At 43.7% G+C, this 18,286-nt stretch overlaps 2 protein-coding genes across 4 annotated transcripts; one reads left to right on the forward strand and one right to left on the reverse strand.

Moving 5' to 3' along the window:
- Positions 1 to 980: 980 nt before the first annotated feature.
- On the forward strand, positions 981 to 7,620 carry si:ch211-114c17.1 (pre-mRNA-processing factor 39). Of its 2 annotated transcripts, XM_020471974.2 has the most exons (14): positions 981 to 1,099; positions 1,674 to 1,915; positions 2,133 to 2,258; positions 3,193 to 3,311; positions 3,478 to 3,645; positions 3,852 to 4,014; positions 4,203 to 4,307; positions 4,442 to 4,708; positions 4,814 to 4,940; positions 5,025 to 5,296; positions 5,512 to 5,696; positions 5,965 to 6,039; positions 6,191 to 6,368; positions 6,454 to 7,620. In XM_020471974.2, exons 1-14 carry the CDS (start codon positions 1,036 to 1,038, stop codon positions 6,526 to 6,528), a joined length of 2,166 nt encoding a protein of 721 aa, XP_020327563.1. In that variant the 5' UTR covers positions 981 to 1,035; the 3' UTR covers positions 6,529 to 7,620. The 2 variants fall into 2 exon arrangements, with proteins under 2 accessions (XP_020327563.1, XP_031645619.1); XM_031789759.1 differs by having other exon boundaries at positions 4,814 to 5,296; positions 6,454 to 7,307.
- ubxn1 (UBX domain protein 1) lies at positions 7,427 to 11,158 on the reverse strand. 2 transcript variants are annotated; one of them, XM_020471976.2, is made up of 10 exons: positions 11,048 to 11,158; positions 10,335 to 10,397; positions 10,177 to 10,230; positions 9,928 to 10,058; positions 9,692 to 9,770; positions 9,275 to 9,466; positions 8,614 to 8,665; positions 8,377 to 8,496; positions 8,002 to 8,185; positions 7,427 to 7,765 (listed from the first exon to the last, which is right to left on the reverse strand). In XM_020471976.2, exons 2-10 carry the CDS (start codon positions 10,391 to 10,393, stop codon positions 7,725 to 7,727), a joined length of 912 nt encoding a protein of 303 aa, XP_020327565.1. In that variant the 5' UTR covers positions 10,394 to 10,397; positions 11,048 to 11,158; the 3' UTR covers positions 7,427 to 7,724. The 2 variants fall into 2 exon arrangements, with proteins under 2 accessions (XP_020327565.1, XP_020327564.1); XM_020471975.2 differs by having other exon boundaries at positions 7,447 to 7,765; positions 10,335 to 10,442; positions 11,048 to 11,130.
- Between the last annotated feature and the right edge of the window lie 7,128 nt (positions 11,159 to 18,286).

Raw genomic sequence — 18,286 nt, forward strand, 5'->3', positions numbered from 1 at the left:
TGACCCTAAAACAACGCTCGGTGCCAATTTTATTCGGTCAATGCTTTTCGGGAACCTAGGAACATATCTACTATCCTAAACCGTAACCCAGATATGCAACATCGCGAGACTTCCGAAAACACTTGCAAAATAGACCACGCCAGGGTTTGGGGTTTGAGTTGTCAATGAGAGAAGTGAAAAATTATTCCTTAAGATAATTTTCTCAATCTAAAAGCACAACAGATTCGAGCCAATTAAGTAGTTGAACATGTTCTTTCTCCAACCTCGTGAAGTGACATGTTTTAATTTTCGTCAAAAACAACTTTATATCGAAGGAGTTTTGATTTTGACGGACTGCACATGTGCAGTTCGACGGGAGACGACCGTTAGACCCGATTACTTGTTTCACCATAGGTGGCCGGTGGCACCTACATTAGGGAGGACGTGGCTCATATTACTGGCTGTAGCGGAATAAATGGAATTGAATCGAACACATTAAACACAGTTTCCATGCGTTTGATACCATTCCAAGCCATTATTAAGAGCCGATCTCCATTCAGCAGCCTTGTGGTAGACGTCATGAGCTTTGCTAGCCAACGTCGCAATGACATCGCCTACAAGTGTGATCGGGGATTTCTATTGAATAAGCAGTTTTAGCCTATATTCATACTGCACGGTTTGTGCCGTAACTTTAACACCGACTCTAACCTTAACCCATTTTAAATGTCAACTTCAATGGAGTAAAGGGGGGGTATGGCCGTCCCAAGGACCCCGGATAGCAAGGACCAATGTTACCACAGCCACAAAGTCTAAATGGGCTATATCGTCAACGTTCATGAAAACAAACATATTTTTTGTCTAAATGTAAAGTTATGGTTAGTCATTAGGTTAGCAGAGTGGTTAAGGTTAGGGTTAAAATCAACATTTTAAAGAATATAAATAGGGTTTGGGTTAGAAATGGGTGGGGTTATTACTTTGTGGCTGTGGTAACTAGTGACTACCTCTTGCAGAAGGTACTTGTCGCATAGGAGTGACGTTATTCTGTCATTTTCAAACATGGCGGCCGAAGGCTCGGATTTAGAAGACCTGAGCAGCAACGGGCTAATGGAGGGTCCTTCGGGTTGTAAAAACATAAAATAATACAAATATATTGATGAAGCTATTCGATAGTGACGTAGAGATCATATGAATAGTCGTTTGTAACTTCACAGGTCAGCTAGCAGTCGCAAGGACGCATGTGAAACGATGGCTAGCTTTCTAACTAGCCGATATGGCTAACATTAATTTCTGGTGCGCAAACTGGCGAAACAGAAATGGTCTTTCCCCTAGCTAGTACCAGAGTAAATCAACTAGCTAGTACTTGCTAGCCCGAGTATTTTGTTATGGTATGTTAATCTGATCTAACGACTGTAGAAGCAGACATAAATCGCTGTTCCCCTGCAGAATTTCGGAAGTTTATGCCGTTTGTTGACATTGCCGACGTCATGATCTCTGTGTAGTATGTTGAAATCCTAATGAATGAATGGCTAAAAACACCATCAGTGACTGAAATTTCCTTTTATAATGGCATTAATTTACATTTAGTCTGTAAATGACATCTGCTTATGTATTATCGAGCAGGCCAGCCATTTCTTTGTGTTATAGATAAAACAGTTTTCTTCCCTGTGTAACTTTCTCAATTTCTCTTTTGAAAGCTCCGGAAGCCACGGAGGCTGTCCAACATCCAACAGAGATGGAAGAGGTATCAGAGGAAAATGGTGGAGAAGAGGCTTCAGAAGCAGCAGCTGCGACAGCATACAACATGCCTCTGGTGGAGAATGAGGAGGAAGAGGACGGAGAGTTGCCGGCGGACTTTGACCGACTCTGGAAGCTGGCCCATGACAATCCACAGGATTTTTCTAGCTGGACTGACCTGCTGCAGTACAGTGAGCAAGAGGTGAGAAGAGCTGAGGGGACAGACAAGATTCCTATTGGCATTTTGACATAACCAAAGATCTTCTGCATGAATAATTAATGCGTAGCTAACCGTACCACTGTTGTTAAGGAATGCAGTGTTGAAGTTGAAACCAACACTTCACATCAATAATGATGACAACTAAACTCATTTTTACTTAGTGAATTTGCAGCTAACCCAGATTTCTAATGGTCCCCAGAGTCACATGACGGCATCACGGCGAGCGCTGGTTGCCTTTCTGGCGCGTTACCCCCTGTGCTACGGATATTGGAAGAAGTTTGCCGACTTGGAGCGACGTGCAGGCTACACCAACAAAGCTCAGGAGGTATGATGATGAAGAAGAGTGTTTGGTAAAAGTGACACGGATGTGTGTCTTGTAGTGCTAAGCGATTCGTGATTTTTGTTGTTGTTGATGTTTTGGTTAGATTATTTAAAAAACAATCACTGTTTTTGAGTTCTCTTTCAATTATTTTTTAAAACATTAAATGCATTATGAAATACCTATTTAATGGAAATTTGAAAGCCAAAAATAGCAAACATTCAATTGCCAAAACATTGAAAATATTCATTGTCTCTATCAGGTCCATATAGAAAAAAAAGGAAATTACTATGGGATTCCCAATCACAACCGGCCATGATTGGGAGTCCCATAGGGCGGCGCACAATTGGCCCAGCGTCTTCCGGGTTCGGATTATGCCGGGGTAGGCCGTAATTGTAAATAAGAATTTGTTGTTAATAACTGACTTGCCTAGTTAAATTAAACATTTGACTAATCTCTGCACAGGCAGTAGCATCCTGCCAGCCAACAATCTACCGTTATCTCTGTGCTCCCCATACTGAACTGTCAGTAGTCATCCTATTTAACTAGCCTGCCAAAGTATGCTGTCTGACAATTATTTCAATTATTTAACTCGTTTTTCAAAGTAGAGAAGCTATACTTTCATCTCTATCTATATATATATATCTATATATATATATCTATATATATATATATATAGATATAGATATAGATATAGATATATATATATATAGATATAGATATATATATATATATATATATATATTACACACTAACTGGAATTCCAGTAATTGAACCGATGTCAGTCAATTAGTCGTTTAATAACCAGCATCTGCTATGTTTAATAGCCATTGACTTAACAAAGGGCACATACCGCAGTGCTACATTCTTTGAAAGTCTTTGGCACTAGGAAATTATGTAAGTGACATGATTGCTTCATAATGTTTTTGTGTTGTTCCAGGTGTGTGTTCAGGGTCTGAAGGCCATCCCTCTGAGCGTAGATCTGTGGATCCACTACATTAACCTGCTACTGGGCACGCTGAACATGAACCTGCCAGAGTCCTCTCAGTGCATTCGCAGGTATACACTCTTAAACTCAGTGTCACACTTATACACATTTGTTTACTTCTTTTGCCAGCTTTACATTCAACTCTAGCCAGAACACCACCTTTTTCCATACAGTACTTATTGTTCAACTATTTTTTTCTATCAATCTGATTGACTGATTCTTGTCTCTTCTCCCCAGTGCATTTGAAGAGGCGGTAGCAGCGGCAGGACTAGACTTCCACTCTGACCGTCTGTGGGAGCTGTACATCGAGTGGGAGAAGGAGCAGGGAGACATGAAGGCTGCCACTGGAGTCTACGACAGAATCCTCAGAGTCCCCACTCAGCTGTACAGCAGCCACTATGAGAAGTGAGACTATACACAGTCACAAACAGTACATTTTCTCTACTAAGAGAAATAGTAGAGCTTCAAATCAGTCAAAATTATGAAATGTTAACATTTGATTAAATTCTAGATTTTGATAATTGTATGATTATCATGCTCACTTCTTAATGCGGACCTCTTATTTGCTCACCTGGTGAATCTTATCCACTCTCTCCATCCCTCTCTCACAGATTCAAGACTCATCTTAATGCTCATGCGCCCAAGGACGTCCTCTCAGCAGTGGAGTATGAGGGGTTGCTTGAGGAATCTAAACAGATACACAAGACTGAGAAGGCTGAGTTGGCTGAGGGGGAAGATGAGTTACCGCCTGGGGAAGAGAAGGAACCTACAGAGGTGGTTTACAAATGACAAATCCCTGCTAGTGTTGGAGAAGATTTAACATGAATGTCAGATGCTGCCAAAATAGCAGATAGTGGAGACATTTCAAGTTGTGGAGTGAGGTTACGGTGTAGGATCTAACTCTGTTAAACTGTTTCAAAAGTCTGTCATTATAACTGTCATGTTATGGTTCACCCAATCAGGAAGAGGTGATTCCGAAGATGCGAGAACTCCTATTGGCTCGCAGGGAGAAGGTGTACCAGGACCTTGAGGGAGAGGTCAGGAAGAGGTGGAACCTTGAGGAAGCTGTGAGTTACCCCGGACAGACACACACACATCCCTTCTATGTGCAACTCCGAAGTTACGATTGAAGTGTGATACTTTCATTGGTTGGAAACATTGACTCACTTCTCTTCTGTTCCCATTCCTCCCTCCATTCCAGATCAAGCGTCCTTATTTCCACGTGAAGCCTCTGGACCGGACCCAGCTGAAAGCCTGGCACTCCTACCTGGACTGGGAGCTCACCCAGCTGGGAGGGGGGGGTGAAAAGGAGGTGGAGACCGAACCAGACTCCATGGAGGGCCAGGAAGAGGAGCAAAAAGAGGGGTCAAAGAGCAGTGGGATCATTGCCGGGGGTGACCGGAGGGTACGGATCCTGTTTGAGCGCTGTCTGATTGCCTGCGCGCTCTACGAGGAGTTCTGGACCAAGGTAAGGAGGTGCTGCAGGGGTGTGTGTGTGGGTGCGCATGTGTGTGTGTCAGTAACATGTTTGTATGTCAGTGTAACTAATATATGCTTTATGCATATTTCTCAGTATGTTCAGTACCTGGAACCTCAGAGTCTGTACGAGGCACGGGGAGTGTTCAGGCGAGCCTGTGAGATCCACCTGGCACACAAACACACCATGCACCTGCAGTGGGCCACTTTTGAGGAGAGGCATGGTGAGAGGGGAAGAGACATGAAATACAGGATGTCATTACCCAGTGTTGTGGCTCACTCATGCCCTCCTCCCCTCCTCCTCCCAGGTGATCTAACAGAGGCACGGCGTGTTCTAGAATCTCTGGAAACCTCTATCCCAGGATTGGCCATGGTCCGGCTGCGCAGGGCGGGGCTAGAGAGACGGGCGGGCCGGCTAGATGAATCAGAAGCTCTGCTCAGGGACGCGGTGGACCAAGCCAAAGAGACTCCTCACCTCCATGCATTCTACTCCATCAAACTAGCCCGGCTGTTGCTGAAGCTTTGCAAGAACCCCAGCAAGGCCCGGGGTGTCCTGCAGGAGGCGCTGGAGATTAGCCCGGTGAGAGAAGCTGGAAGCTTTTAATACAGAGGGGAAGAAGATCACTTGCTCTAATTTTTACATGAAGCCTTAACCTAAACCTCAGAGAAGATATCACTTATGGTTTGATGCCAGATCTCCCTTTCTTGATGATCTCTTGACCAAGCAGTAGGCTATAACTCTCTGTCCCTCTCATTCCTCCCTTACTCTCCACCTATTCTCTCTCCCTTTCCCAGGATAACGGTAAACTGCACCTGAACCTGCTGGAGCTGGAGGTGTCTGGTGACCCCAGAGGGTCACCCGAGGGGGTGCAGCAGTGTGTGACTCGGGCGCTGGCCGCACCCCTCTCCCCACGGACCAAGATCCTCTTTTCCCAGAGGGGCCTACAGTACGCTGAGGACTATGGGACTTCTGTGCAAAGGTCAGGGGTCACAGGATTGTTTGTTGTTTTTAGATACAATCAGGAACCCAGAGAAAAATAAACATGTCAAGGCATTTTATTGAATGAATGAAACTGGGAGAAATGCAATTTACCATGTTTTAAATGTTGCTGTCCTCTGGCCTGCAGTGTGCTAACAGTCTATGAAGAGCATACCATGTTTTAAATGTTACTGTTGCTGTCCTGCAGTGTGCTAACAGTCTATGAAGAGCATACCATGTTTTAAATGTTGCTGTCCTCTGGCCTGCAGTGTGCTAACAGTCTATGAGGAGCATCAGAAGCTGCTGAAAGAGCTTGGCAACAAGAAGAGAAGGGCTGAGAACGGGTGAGATTATAGCACATCTGTCTATCATTACCAATAAAATAGTGTGATGTAGTGACTCAATATTGAGATTTGACAGTCAACCATGGAGAAGCAAATGTATAAACTTAATGGATTGGTTATTGACGTAGTTGTTGTATTGATTGATCTGCAGAGACAGCGAGGACCCAGAGAAGATGAGTAAAGGAGAAGACGGCTCCGCTGTGCCCGCTCCACCACCAGCCCCTCCCACAATGCCCCATGTTCCCATGACGACACCACCTCCACCCATGATGGGTGGGGACATGAGTGCGGCTCATGCAGGCTACGCAGGCTATGGAAGCTGGTATCAGGTACGACAGGGATAGGGTAACCTCATAGGGTAAGATTTGAATACCCCTGCATTCAAGTGTTGATTAATGTTTTTTTCTCTTTCAGCAACCACAGTACGGGGGATACGGAGGCTACCAGCAACCCTGGAACTACAATCAGGGTTACTACCCTCCCAGCTAAGGGGGAAGAGAAATGCTGTGACACCATTGTTCAGTGAACTCACCACCACCTCACTTTAAATTCCACGGATGAGTCCAAATGGCACCTTATTTCCTATGTATTGCACTATCTTTGACCAGGGTCCAGGTCAAAAGTAGTGCACTTTGTAGGGAATAGGTTGCCATTAGGGATTTAACTAATATCAGGAACAGGGGTGTGACATCTACTACTTGTTTGGTCTTTGAAAATGTGCTCTTGTACATTGTTTTAACGATAAACTATTTTTGTATTCTCTTCTACATGCAGCCCCTTTCAATTTAAGCAAACCCCTCTCTCCACAGGTCCTGTATTATTTAAAGTCTTGCATCATTCCAGAAGTATAGGCTAGTCTTTTTTTCTAATGTACATAATGGTGTTTTATAGTATGAAGTCGGAGCTCTTTCATATACGAGCAGGTTAAGATCAATCTATTGTCCCTCATTCAGAGCTTGAGGATCGCCATTGAAGTTTCTGCCCAGTTGAGTCCTCCAGACAGAAGATAGGGAAGCCATGTTGTTGTATGCAGGTACCAGTGCCTCTGGTCAAGCAAGGCGTAATAAGTGGATGTACGCTGTGCTGTACCTAATGGACATTTCCAAAACTAACAGCATTGGTCATGTTTGGTAAAATTTTAGGAGTAGGAAACTTAAATGTTTGTCAATCCACTTAAACCAAACTTTTGCCTTTATCACTGTTTTTGAAAATGTAACTTTTTAATCTTCACTTTTAACATTGCTCAATAAACCATTTCGATGTATGTAGATTATCTGTTAAACTGATTTGGAGCCCTGGATTGTGCAGCTTCATGAAAAATAACAGATTATTCCTGTACATGTTGAGTTGTTGCATTCTCTGTGGAAAGTATGTTCAGTCCACCACATTACTCTCCAAGTAAGTTTATTCAAGTTTGAGTGAGTATGCAATAACACCACTGTAAAATGATTTAACTTTGAAAAACTACAATTTACAATGCAGTGGACAGTGTCAATGAGCCAGGTCTAACTTTAGGCCCCATGATAATCAATACAGTCATCCATTTTGTGTTGCCATTAAAGATTCAGATTAAAGTTCAAAGTGTTTGTTGAAGGAGAATCAATCCATAGTTGACATCCTGGTCTCTGTCCTGTTGGGGGTGATAAATGATGTTGGCTCATAAAGCATCTTATTACTTCAGGTCCTTATTTCTTTGCAACGACCAGCACAGCTGAAGGCACCAAACCTGAACAATGACACAAAACATTTAAGACCGTATCAAATGTTATTGGTCGCTACACAAACTAGAACACCTTCAATCTCATATTAGATTAATCTATAACTGCAACACAGCATAGAAGAAAGCAATATGTCTTTGGCTGGTTTTGACCTCCAGTCCTTTCAGATTAGTGCAGAGGAAGTCACTTTGGACTATTGTAACTGTACAAGCCCAGTAAGAGGGGCATCGTCCTGTCTGCTCACCCAACTCCTGTAGAGGTTTCTCCATGTCCAGTTCTGTGTAAACGCGGCGTGGGTACGGGGACAGCAGCGTGAAGTCCTGGCCCTCGGGGGCGTCGCCATTCATCTGGATGTAGACACGCACGGCAGCCAGTGGCTCCTGGGCCTTGAACACGGAGGTCAGTGCCGAGCCGTCAAGCATACGCACCTGCGGACAGGAGGATGAATGAATAAACTTTATTGACTGTTGAGACACCAAACAACGGTTGTCTTAAAGATTATTGTGCAAACAAACTCATAAAAAAAGATCTGTTGTATTACAACTGTTGTGTCAAATGTACATCCGTTGTGAGTATGAACAGAATGAGAACTAAGCCATAGACATCCATGGCCCCTTACCTGGATTCTACACTCGTTATAGTCCTTCTTGGCGGGAGGCGGGCCCTGACTGGGCGGAGAGGAGGGAGGGCCCTCTGCTGAAGGGGAGGTTACAGCTCTACTAGAAGAACCACCTCCAAACTGGAGAAGAGAGGCGTAGAAGGGGTTAGTGCGTTCAACTCTTTCTATGAAAGACATGGAGACGTTATTTTGCAACAGTTCAGCATACGGGTCAGATGCTGTAGGTGCAGTCAGTACCTTAAGTGCTCTCTCCTCTCTGTCACGTGCTATCTTGTCTCGCACCCGCTGCCTGAGAGAGAGAGAGCAGTCATTTGATTAAAATATATATATATATTTAACTAGGCAAGTCAGTTAAGAACAAATTCTTATTTACAATGACGGCCTAACCCGGCCAAACCTGGATGATGCTGGGCCAATTGTGCACCGCCCCATTGGACTCCCAAACACGGCCGGATGTGATACAGCCTGGATTCGTACTAGGGACTGTAGTGATGCCTCTTGCACTGAGATGCAGTGCCTTAGACCTCTGCGCCACTCGGGAGCAAGGGAAGAGTTGTGGAGTGGGAATAGACCTAATTTGCACGAAGCCGTTTAGAAGAAGCAACTATTGGCTGTGTCTGAAAACATTACTAGCTATTTTTGTTTCCTAAATTCCTCTCAAAGCTCATTGGAAGAGGTTCGAGGGAGGAACCTTGGATCCTCTCCTCCAATGTGCTTTGAGACAACAGCCACTGGCCATGTCGAGAGCATCAAATCCATCCGTGATGTATTGTGGGTAAATTGTGACTGACTAAATTATCTACAAATAATATAATAAGTATTTTGTAGATCAGAAAATTGGCAGTCACCTGCAATGCTGACTGAAATGACTAACAAGCCCATTGACTTCATGGCTTACTTGGCCATTTTGTCGTCGTTCTTCTCTCTCTGGCGCAGGTCGACCATTTTCTTCATCTCATCCTCCTGCAGTTTCTGTTTGACCTGCAGCAGCTCCTGACCCTGCCTCCTCCTCTGCTTCTCTCTGTCCACCTCTTCCGCTCGCTCCCTCTCTCTCCGCTCTTCCTGCTTCACCCGCATCAGATCCTCTAGCCTGGTTCACACACACGCAGGCAGACATGCAGGCAGACACGCAGGCAGACACGCAGGCAGACACGCAGGCAGACACACACAGGTTTCATTGTATGCCGTCTCTTTGTATTTCCAACAGAAGGCCTACCCTTTTGCTGATCTCATTGAGTAACACCTTTTGACCAAACCCCAGTTTCTGACAGAATAAGATAAGTGTGTAAACAGAGGTAGAGGTTAATTATCTGACCTCTTTATCTGCTCACGTTTCTCCTCCTCTGTCATTGGTTGTTTGGTATCCCCGTCATGGATCATCTGGTCACCCCCATCTGTAGGTAGAGTTAACATATAAGAGGTGAGGGACAAGAAGACAATGTAAACCAACAACCATGTTAACCTATGTAATGGGAAGCCATTGTTATAACTCGATCATAACAATATAAGTTACCATAATACAAAATGCTGTCACGACAACTGACCACTTACCAGGGTCTGCTCCCTCTGCTGTGGGCTGGGCTGCTGGACTGGGCAGTTGTGGGTCACTTCCTCCAAGCACGTTCCCCACAGGAGGTACATAGGGCTCATCAATGTCTGGGTCACCCTCATGTTCCATCAACCTGTGGAAGAAGCATGATAGAAGAGACATCATGAATCAGTTATCCAATGTGAATAACTTAACTGAGGATGAAAAATGCTCAGAGACTAGCTCACCAATGCCCCTATCAGTTGACTTACCAGTCCATGGCCCGCTCTATGCCCTGGTTTCCTGTGTGTGCCACAGCCTTTTCCCTGCAAGCAGAAGAAATATGGACAGGATCAGAGTTGATCACATCATCTTATCATGATCTTTAGTTTGTAGAAGAATAGCCACATGAATTCAGTTAGCTACTTACGCCCTGTTTCTGTCAAAGCCCATTTCCAGCAGGCTGTCCAATGTTGTTTGTTCTGCCATCTTGCTGAGAATATGAACGTGACGAAGAGTTTTACTTTGTAGTCTGATACTGTAAGAAAGTAGCTAGGCATGTGAAGTAGATCCAAGGGCCACAAACATGTATCGTTATGTCTATATGATTGAGATTCAGGTTTAACCACTTACATGCTACCTGTATAACTAGTTTAGTTAGATGGGCTGTTACATAGGTCCAGAATATGCTGGCTCGCAAATTGTGTAACGTTAAGTTAGCTAACGTACTTGTCTGGACTGAACTGGCTATGAAGTTAACAAAGCAGCATCACTTAGGTAACGTCCCGCAGGAAACATTTTAGTATCTACAGACCATCACATGAAAATCATTCATAAACCAAATAAGATTTGTCCAGTAACTTTGCCGTATTATCTGTGTTCACATATAGCGGGCTAACTAGCTGTAAACTGACGGTAGCTAGTATGATGGAGGAATGAGATGGCTAATTTCAGTTAGACTCTCCTGCTAGCTTGTAACAAGAACACTGTTTCCAGAGTAAATTGATGATGGCCTGTAAAATATATCTAGGGTGACTATTACATTGCACTTGTGAAAATGATGGCGCTCAACCATTTCATAAACGTTATTTTACTAAATAGCATTATTTGTTTGTGCAACATTAGCTAACGTTAGCAACTCACATTCAGAATCAGTCAACCCACAACACCGCTTTCTGACCGTACAGTCCACATGCAAGTACGGAGGCCCGATAGGATAAAAGAAAATGACCTCATTTTCCAAACATTCTCATTCATAGCTCATTGCTGCCGTCTAGTGGACCTCACGCCTACCCTGTCTAGTGGACCTTACGTCTTCCCTGTCTAGTGGACCTTAAACCCCCCTATCTATCTAGTGGACCTTACACATCCCTGTCTATCTAGTGGACCTTACACATCCCTGTCTATCTAGTGGACCTTACACATCCCTGTCTATCTAGTGGACCTTACACATCCCTATCTAGTGTACCTTACACATCCCTATCTAGTGGACCTTACACCTCCCTATCTAGTGGACCTTACACATCCCTGTCTATCTAGTGGACCTTACACATCCCTGTCTATCTAGTGGACCTTACACATCCCTGTCTATCTAGTGGACCTTACACATCCCTGTCTATCTAGTGGACCTTACACATCCCTGTCGATCTAGTGGACCTTACACATCCCTGTCTATCTAGTGGACCTTACACATCCCTGTCTATCTAGTGGACCTTACACATCCCTGTCTATCTAGTGGACCTTGCATATCCCTGTCTAGTGGACCTTACACCTCCCTGTCTAGTGGACCTTACACATCCCTATCTAGTGGACCTTACACCTCCCTGTCTAGTGGACCTTACACATCCCTGTCTAGTGGACCTTACAGATCCCTATCTAGTGGACCTTACACATCCCTGTCTATCTAGTGGACCTTACACCTCCCTGTCTAGTGGACCTTACACCTCCCTGTCTAGTGGACCTTACACCTCCCTGTCTAGTGGAACCTACACCTCCCTATCTAGTGGACCTTACACATCCCTGTCTAGTGGACCTTACACATCCCTGTCTAGTGGACCTTACACCTCCCTGTCTAGTGGACCTTACACCTCCCTGTCTAGTGGACCTTACACCTCCCTGTCTAGTGGACCTTACACCTCCCTGTCTAGTGGACCTTACACCTCCCTGTCTAGTGGACCTTACACCTCCCTGTCTAGTGGACCTTACACATCCCTATCTAGTGGACCTTACACATCCCTATCTAGTGGACCTTACACATCCCTATCTAGTGGACCTTACACCTCCCTGTCTAGTGGACCTCACACCTCCCTGTCTAGTGGACCTCACACCTCCCTGTCTAGTGGACCTTACACATCCCTATCTAGTGGACCTTACACATCCCTATCTAGTGGACCTTACACATCCCTATCTAGTGGACCTTACACCTCCCTATCTAGTGGACCTTACACCTCCCTGTCTAGTGGACCTTACACCTCCCTATCTAGTGGACCTTACACATCCCTGTCTATCTAGTGGACCTTACACATCCCTGTCTATCTAGTGGACCTTACACATCCCTGTCTATCTAGTGGACCTTACACATCCCTGTCTATCTAGTGGACCTTACACATCCCTGTCTATCTAGTGGACCTTACACATCCCTGTCTATCTAGTAGACCTTACACCTCCCTATCTAGTGGACCTTACACATCCCTGTCTAGTGGACCTTACATATCCCTGTCTAGTGGACCTTACATATCCCTGTCTAGTGGACCTTACACATCCCTGTCTAGTGGACCTTACACATCCCTGTCTAGTGGACCTTACACCTTCCCTGACGTCACCCTGAATTTAATTGCTGTTGCTCTATCGATCACGGAGAAGAAACAGTTGGCTGGAGCGATGTGAATGGGGTAGCCAGGTAACACTACACTAACAGGGTCTTTCTAAAATTTTCTGAACACTGTGTGATTTATACACACACATTATAGTTTCATTATGGGTAATCTCCACTTTTGTTTGCCCCCTGTATTATATATAAAGTTATATCTGATTCCTGAGCATGCTTTTACTGATACTATTTGGGTTTAGGGTGTGTGTGTGTGTGTGTGTGTGTGTGTGTGTGTGTGTGTGTGTGTGTGTGTGTGTGTGTGTGTGTGTGTGTGTGTGTGTGTGTGTGTGTGTGTGTGTGTGTGTGTGTGTGTGCGTGTGTGCGCGCCCATGTGTGTAGGCTTTGTGTGTTTGCTAAGGTTTTACTGTATGACTGTATACCTGTAGGTATTCAAACAGGATGCAGAGTTTATGGGCAGGGCCTGTTACATATTTACTGTACATATAATTATTCATTTATCTCTCCCTCTCACAGCCTTAAGCAGCCCTCACTCACTTCCTTGACCAGTCCTTTACTGAACTTCTGTTCCTGAGGGTGAGTAGGTTCAGTTTGTTCTCAAATTCTTATGAGATTAAGAAATTTAGTAAAGTGCAATAGATCATTCCATCCATAGTCAGTTTTATTTAGAACACTGGTAGCCTTTCATCTTGTGGTTTTCTCTTATTGTAACTGACAGGCACAGAGAAAGTCGGCTAATTTCCGAACTTGTTTCCGTACTTGATTTAACGGATTAAGTACTTGTAATTCTAAATGATTACACGATTATATTTTGTGATATGTGAATTCACTGATCAGACAAAGAAACTCAAATGAATGCAAAAATATAGAAAGAGAGCAACATGTAAGACAGAAAGGTGAAAAAAGTTGAAGGAGGCAGTAAGGGTCCAAAGTCACTCAGCTTTTTTATTGTTTTAGTTTTGTAAAGCTGGAAGGGTGGGGGTTAAAGATCAGTGAGTCAAAGTCTAGAGAGATTCTGGGAAGGACAGCAAAAAAGAGAAGGCCTAATATTTTGGAACTAGAAAAGGTCTAGGATTTATACTATGTTTATCATAGTAAGTTCAATACTGTTTGAAATCCTCTCAATTCAATAAATGTAATTGAAATTCATTCATGAATGCATAAAAAAAGTATTTCATTGATTGAAGTTGAATAACTGAATCCCCTTTGCAGGACTCCCAGACTACCTATGTGCTGATTGATACCAACCCTTTGAGAACATTGCACTGGCGGGCACAATCACCACGCCCTTTAGTCATATTCTATCATTCAGATAATCACCATGCCCTTTAGTCATATTCTATCATTCAGATAATCACCATGCCCTTTAGTCATATTCTATCATTCAGATAATCACCATGCCCTTTAGTCATATTCTATCATTCAGATAATCACCATGCCCTTTAGTCATATTCTATCATTCAGATAATCACCATGCCCTTTAGTCATATTCTATCATTCAGATAATCACCATGCCCTTTAGTCATATTCTATCATTCAGATAATCACCATGCCCTTTAGTCATATTCTATCATTCAGATAATCACCATGCCCTTTAGTCATACTCTTTCATTCAGATAATCACCATGCCCTTTAGTCATATTCATTCATTCAGATAATCACCGTGCCCTTTAGTCATATTCTATCATTCAGATAATCACCATGCCCTTTAGTCATATTCATTCAGATAATCACCATGCCCTTTAGTCATATTCTATCATTCAGATAATCACCATGATTTTATTGCCATAATAAGTGATACACAATCTGTATTGAAAATGAGCAAAAAGCTAGATCAAAAAGTAACAACATGATGTATGTATCAATTTTGAAGCTCTGTGTTGTAATTCTCCTTGACCAACAGGAGGCAGTCTAATCTCACACTACATGACATGACTCCTTGAGACTTGTGATACAGTACTTAAATGGGTTACTGTTGAATATGGTGGGTTTATGGCTGTGTGATAAGGTGCAGTGTAGCTCCAGTGTCTGGTGCTCGCTGGCTGTAACAGCATCTCCATATGGAATAGCTCAGAGTTCCAGTGGAGCTGCTGTTATGGGCGGAGAGACATTTCAACATCAACTGTTCAGAGAAGACTGCGTGAATCAGGCCTTCATGATCGAATTGCTGCAAAGAAACCACGACTGAAGGACACCAATAAGAAGAAGAGACTTGCTTGGGCCAAGAAACATGAGCATTGAACATTACACCGGTGGAAATCTGTCCTTTGGTCTGATGAGTCCAAATTTGAGATTTTTGGTTCCAACCACCATGTCTTTGTGAGGCGCACAGTAGGTGAATGGATCATCAAATCAAATCAAATTTATTTATATAGCCCTTCGTACATCAGCTGATATCTCAAAGTGCTGTACAGAAACCCAGCCTAAAACCCCAAACAGCAAGCAATGCTGGTGTAGAAGCACGGTCTCTGAAGCATGATCTCTGCATGTGTGGTTTCCACCATGAAGCATAAATGAGGAGGTGTGATGGTGTAGGGGTGCTTTGCTAGTGACACTGTCTGTGATTTATTTAGAATTCAAGGCACACTTAACCAGTATGGCTACCACAGCATTCTGCAGCGATACGCCATCCCATCTGGTTTGCGCTTAGCGGGACTATAATTTGTTTTTCAACAGGACAATGACCAAGCACACCTCCAGGCTGTGTAAGGGATATTTGACCAAGAAGGAGAGTGATGGAGTGCTGCATCAGATGACCTAGCGTCCGCAATCACCCGACCTCAACCAAATTGAGATGGTTTGGGATGAGTTGGACCGCAGAGTGAAGGAAAAGCAGCCAACAAGTGCTCAGCATATATGAGAACTCCTTCAAGACTGTTGGAAAAGCATTCCAGGTGAAGTTGGTTGAGAGAATGCCAAGAGTGTGCAAAGCTGTCATCAAGGCAAAGCGTGGCTACTTTGAAGAATATAACATCTGAAATATATTGGACTTGTTTAACACTTTTTTGGTTACTGCATGATTCCATGTGTTATTTCATAGTTTTGATGTCTTCACTATTATTCTACAATCAAATCAAAGTTTATTTGTCACGTGTGCCGAATACAACAGGTGTAGTAGACCTTACAGTGAAATGCTTACTTACAGGTTCTAACCAATAGTGCAACAAAGGTGTTAGGTGAACAATAGTTAAGTAAAGAAATAAAACAACAGTAAAAAGACAGGCTATATACAGTAGCGAGGCTATAAAGGTAGCAAGGCTACATACAGACACCGGTTATTCAGGCTTATTGAGGTAGTATGTACATGTAGATATGGTTAAAGTGACTATGCATATATGATAAACAGAGAGTATCAGCAGTGTAAAAAGAGGGGTTGGGGGGGGCACACAATGCAAACAGTCCAGGTAGCCATTTGATTAGCTGTTCAGGAGTCTTATGGCTTGGGGGTAAAAACTGTTGAGAAGCCTTTTTGTCCTAGACTTGGCACTCCGGTACCGCTTGCCATGCAGTAGTAGAGAGAACAGTCTATGACTGGGGTGGCTGAGGTCTTTGACAATTTTTAGGGCCTTCCTCTGACACCGCCTGGTGTCTAGGTCCTGGATGATAGGCAGCTTAGCCCCAGTGATGTACTGTGCTGTTCGCACTACCCTCTGAAGTGCCTTGCGGTCAGAGGCCGAGCAATTGCCGTACCAGGCAGTGATGCAACCAGTACAGATGCTCTCAATGTAGCAGCTGTAGAACCTTTTGAGGATCTCAGGACCCATGCAAAATCTTTTTAGTTTCCTGAGGGGGAATAGTCTTTGTCGTGCTCTCTTCACGACTGTCTTGGTGTGTTTGGACCATTCTAGTTGGTTGTTGATGTTGACACCAAGGAACTTGAAGCTCTCAACCTGCTCCTACAGCCCCGTAGATGAGAATGGGGACGTGCTCGGTCCTCCTTTTCCTGTAGTCCACAATCATCTCCTTAGTCTTAATTACGTTGAGGGATAGGTTGTTATTCTGGCACCACCCAGCCAGGTCTCTGACCTCCCTATAGGCTGTCTCGTCGTTGTCGGTGATCAGGCCTACACCATCATTAAGTTTGCAGACAACACAACAGTGGGGCTCCACAGGGGTGCATGCTCAGTCCCCTCCTGCAAACTTAATGATGGTGTTGGAGTCGTGGGTGAACAGGGAATACAGGAGGGGACTGAGCACGCACTCCTGTGGAGCTCCAGTGTTGAGGATCAGCGTGGCAGATGTGTTGCTACCTACCCTCACCACCTGGGGGTGGCCCGTCAGGAAGTCCAGGATCTAGTTGCAGAGGGAGGTGTTTAGTTCCAGGATCCTTAGAAATGTAGAAAATAGTAAAAAATAAAGACAAACCCTTGTATGTGTAGGTGTGTCCAAACTTTTGACTGGCATTGTAAGTAAAGTCAATTGTTTTCCATTGTAATGTGGATGTAACATTGCTCCCTTCACAATAAAGTATCCTGTTCACTGTATCTGGTCTTTGTACATCACAGCCTATCTGCAATGATGCTACCTAAACAATGGGCCAGCAATAAACACACACACACACACACACACACACACACACATATTATATGACATGACTCCTTGAGACTTGTGATACAGTACTTAAATGGTTTACTGTTGAATATTGTGGGTTTATGGCTGTGTGATAAGGTGCAGTGTAGCTCCAGTGTCTGGTGCTCGCTGGCTGTAACAGCATCTCCATATGGAATAGCTCAGAGTTCCAGTGGAGCTGTTGTTATGGGCGGAGAGACACCTCTGGTCGTCACCCTGGATGCAAGGTGTAGGCCTAAATCTACTGTATGTGACGTTGTCTATGTACTTGTATGTACTTGAATAGCACTTTCAATTCTCATGTATTTGTATAATGTTTCTTTTCACAATAAAGATACTGGTATTTATGGTAATTGTCTCTCCTTGTCACGGTATCTGGTCTTTAACACAGCCTACCACATATTTGGGCCAACAATGAACACGCACACACACACACAATCATACACACAGCAGATTTTTCTTTGGCTATCAGATGGGCCACTATAAAGCTGAGTCCATCTTTTAATGAATTGCAGAATAGGGAGGCCAAACCAGCAATGTGCAGCAGCAGTCACAAGACTGGGTGAGACGACGAGAAGTCAGGTATTAATTGGCTGTTACTTCATCCTGATTGCTCACCATCATCTGATTGAGTTTGAGCAATCATAGGCCTAAGCGCTTCATTATTTCGCTGGGACATTTATTTTGACGTTCACATTCCACTTCCGCTTCCTGCGTGTCTCACACACACGCATGTGTCAGCCAGCCAGTCAGCCGGTGACATCAGTAGGTTTATAATTGAACACATTTATGAAGATTTTACACTATTGTGGAGAGATGTACTGTTTGGATTCTTTACATACAATAGAAATAAGCGGAATAATTTTTATGTAATTAATTTCATTATTCTTTTGGCCAAATTTCATATACACAAATGTAAATTTACAAACAGAAAACCACATTTTCGTACCCTACAAAAATAAATTGAACTGTATTTTAAGACGGTT

This window comes from Oncorhynchus kisutch, linkage group LG15, assembly GCF_002021735.2.
Source record: "Oncorhynchus kisutch isolate 150728-3 linkage group LG15, Okis_V2, whole genome shotgun sequence".
NCBI lineage: Eukaryota > Metazoa > Chordata > Actinopteri > Salmoniformes > Salmonidae > Oncorhynchus > Oncorhynchus kisutch.

Bases quoted from the DNA above. Each gene is read 5' to 3' on its own strand.
- si:ch211-114c17.1 (XM_031789759.1), top strand. From the start codon at position 1,036: ATGGCGGCCGAAGGCTCGGATTTAGAAGACCTGAGCAGCAACGGGCTA. The intron at 4,308-4,441 runs GTGAGTTACCCC...CCTCCATTCCAG, and splicing joins GGTGGAACCTTGAGGAAGCT to ATCAAGCGTCCTTATTTCCA. The intron at 6,040-6,190 runs GTGAGATTATAG...ATTGATCTGCAG, and splicing joins AAGAGAAGGGCTGAGAACGG to AGACAGCGAGGACCCAGAGA.
- ubxn1 (XM_020471976.2), bottom strand. From the start codon at position 10,393: ATGGCAGAACAAACAACATTGGACAGCCTGCTGGAAATGGGCTTTGAC. The intron at 8,666-9,274 runs GTAAGCCATGAA...TCTCTCTCTCAG, and splicing joins AACGACGACAAAATGGCCAA to GCAGCGGGTGCGAGACAAGA. The intron at 8,186-8,376 runs GTAAGGGGCCAT...TCCTGTCCGCAG, and splicing joins ATAACGAGTGTAGAATCCAG to GTGCGTATGCTTGACGGCTC.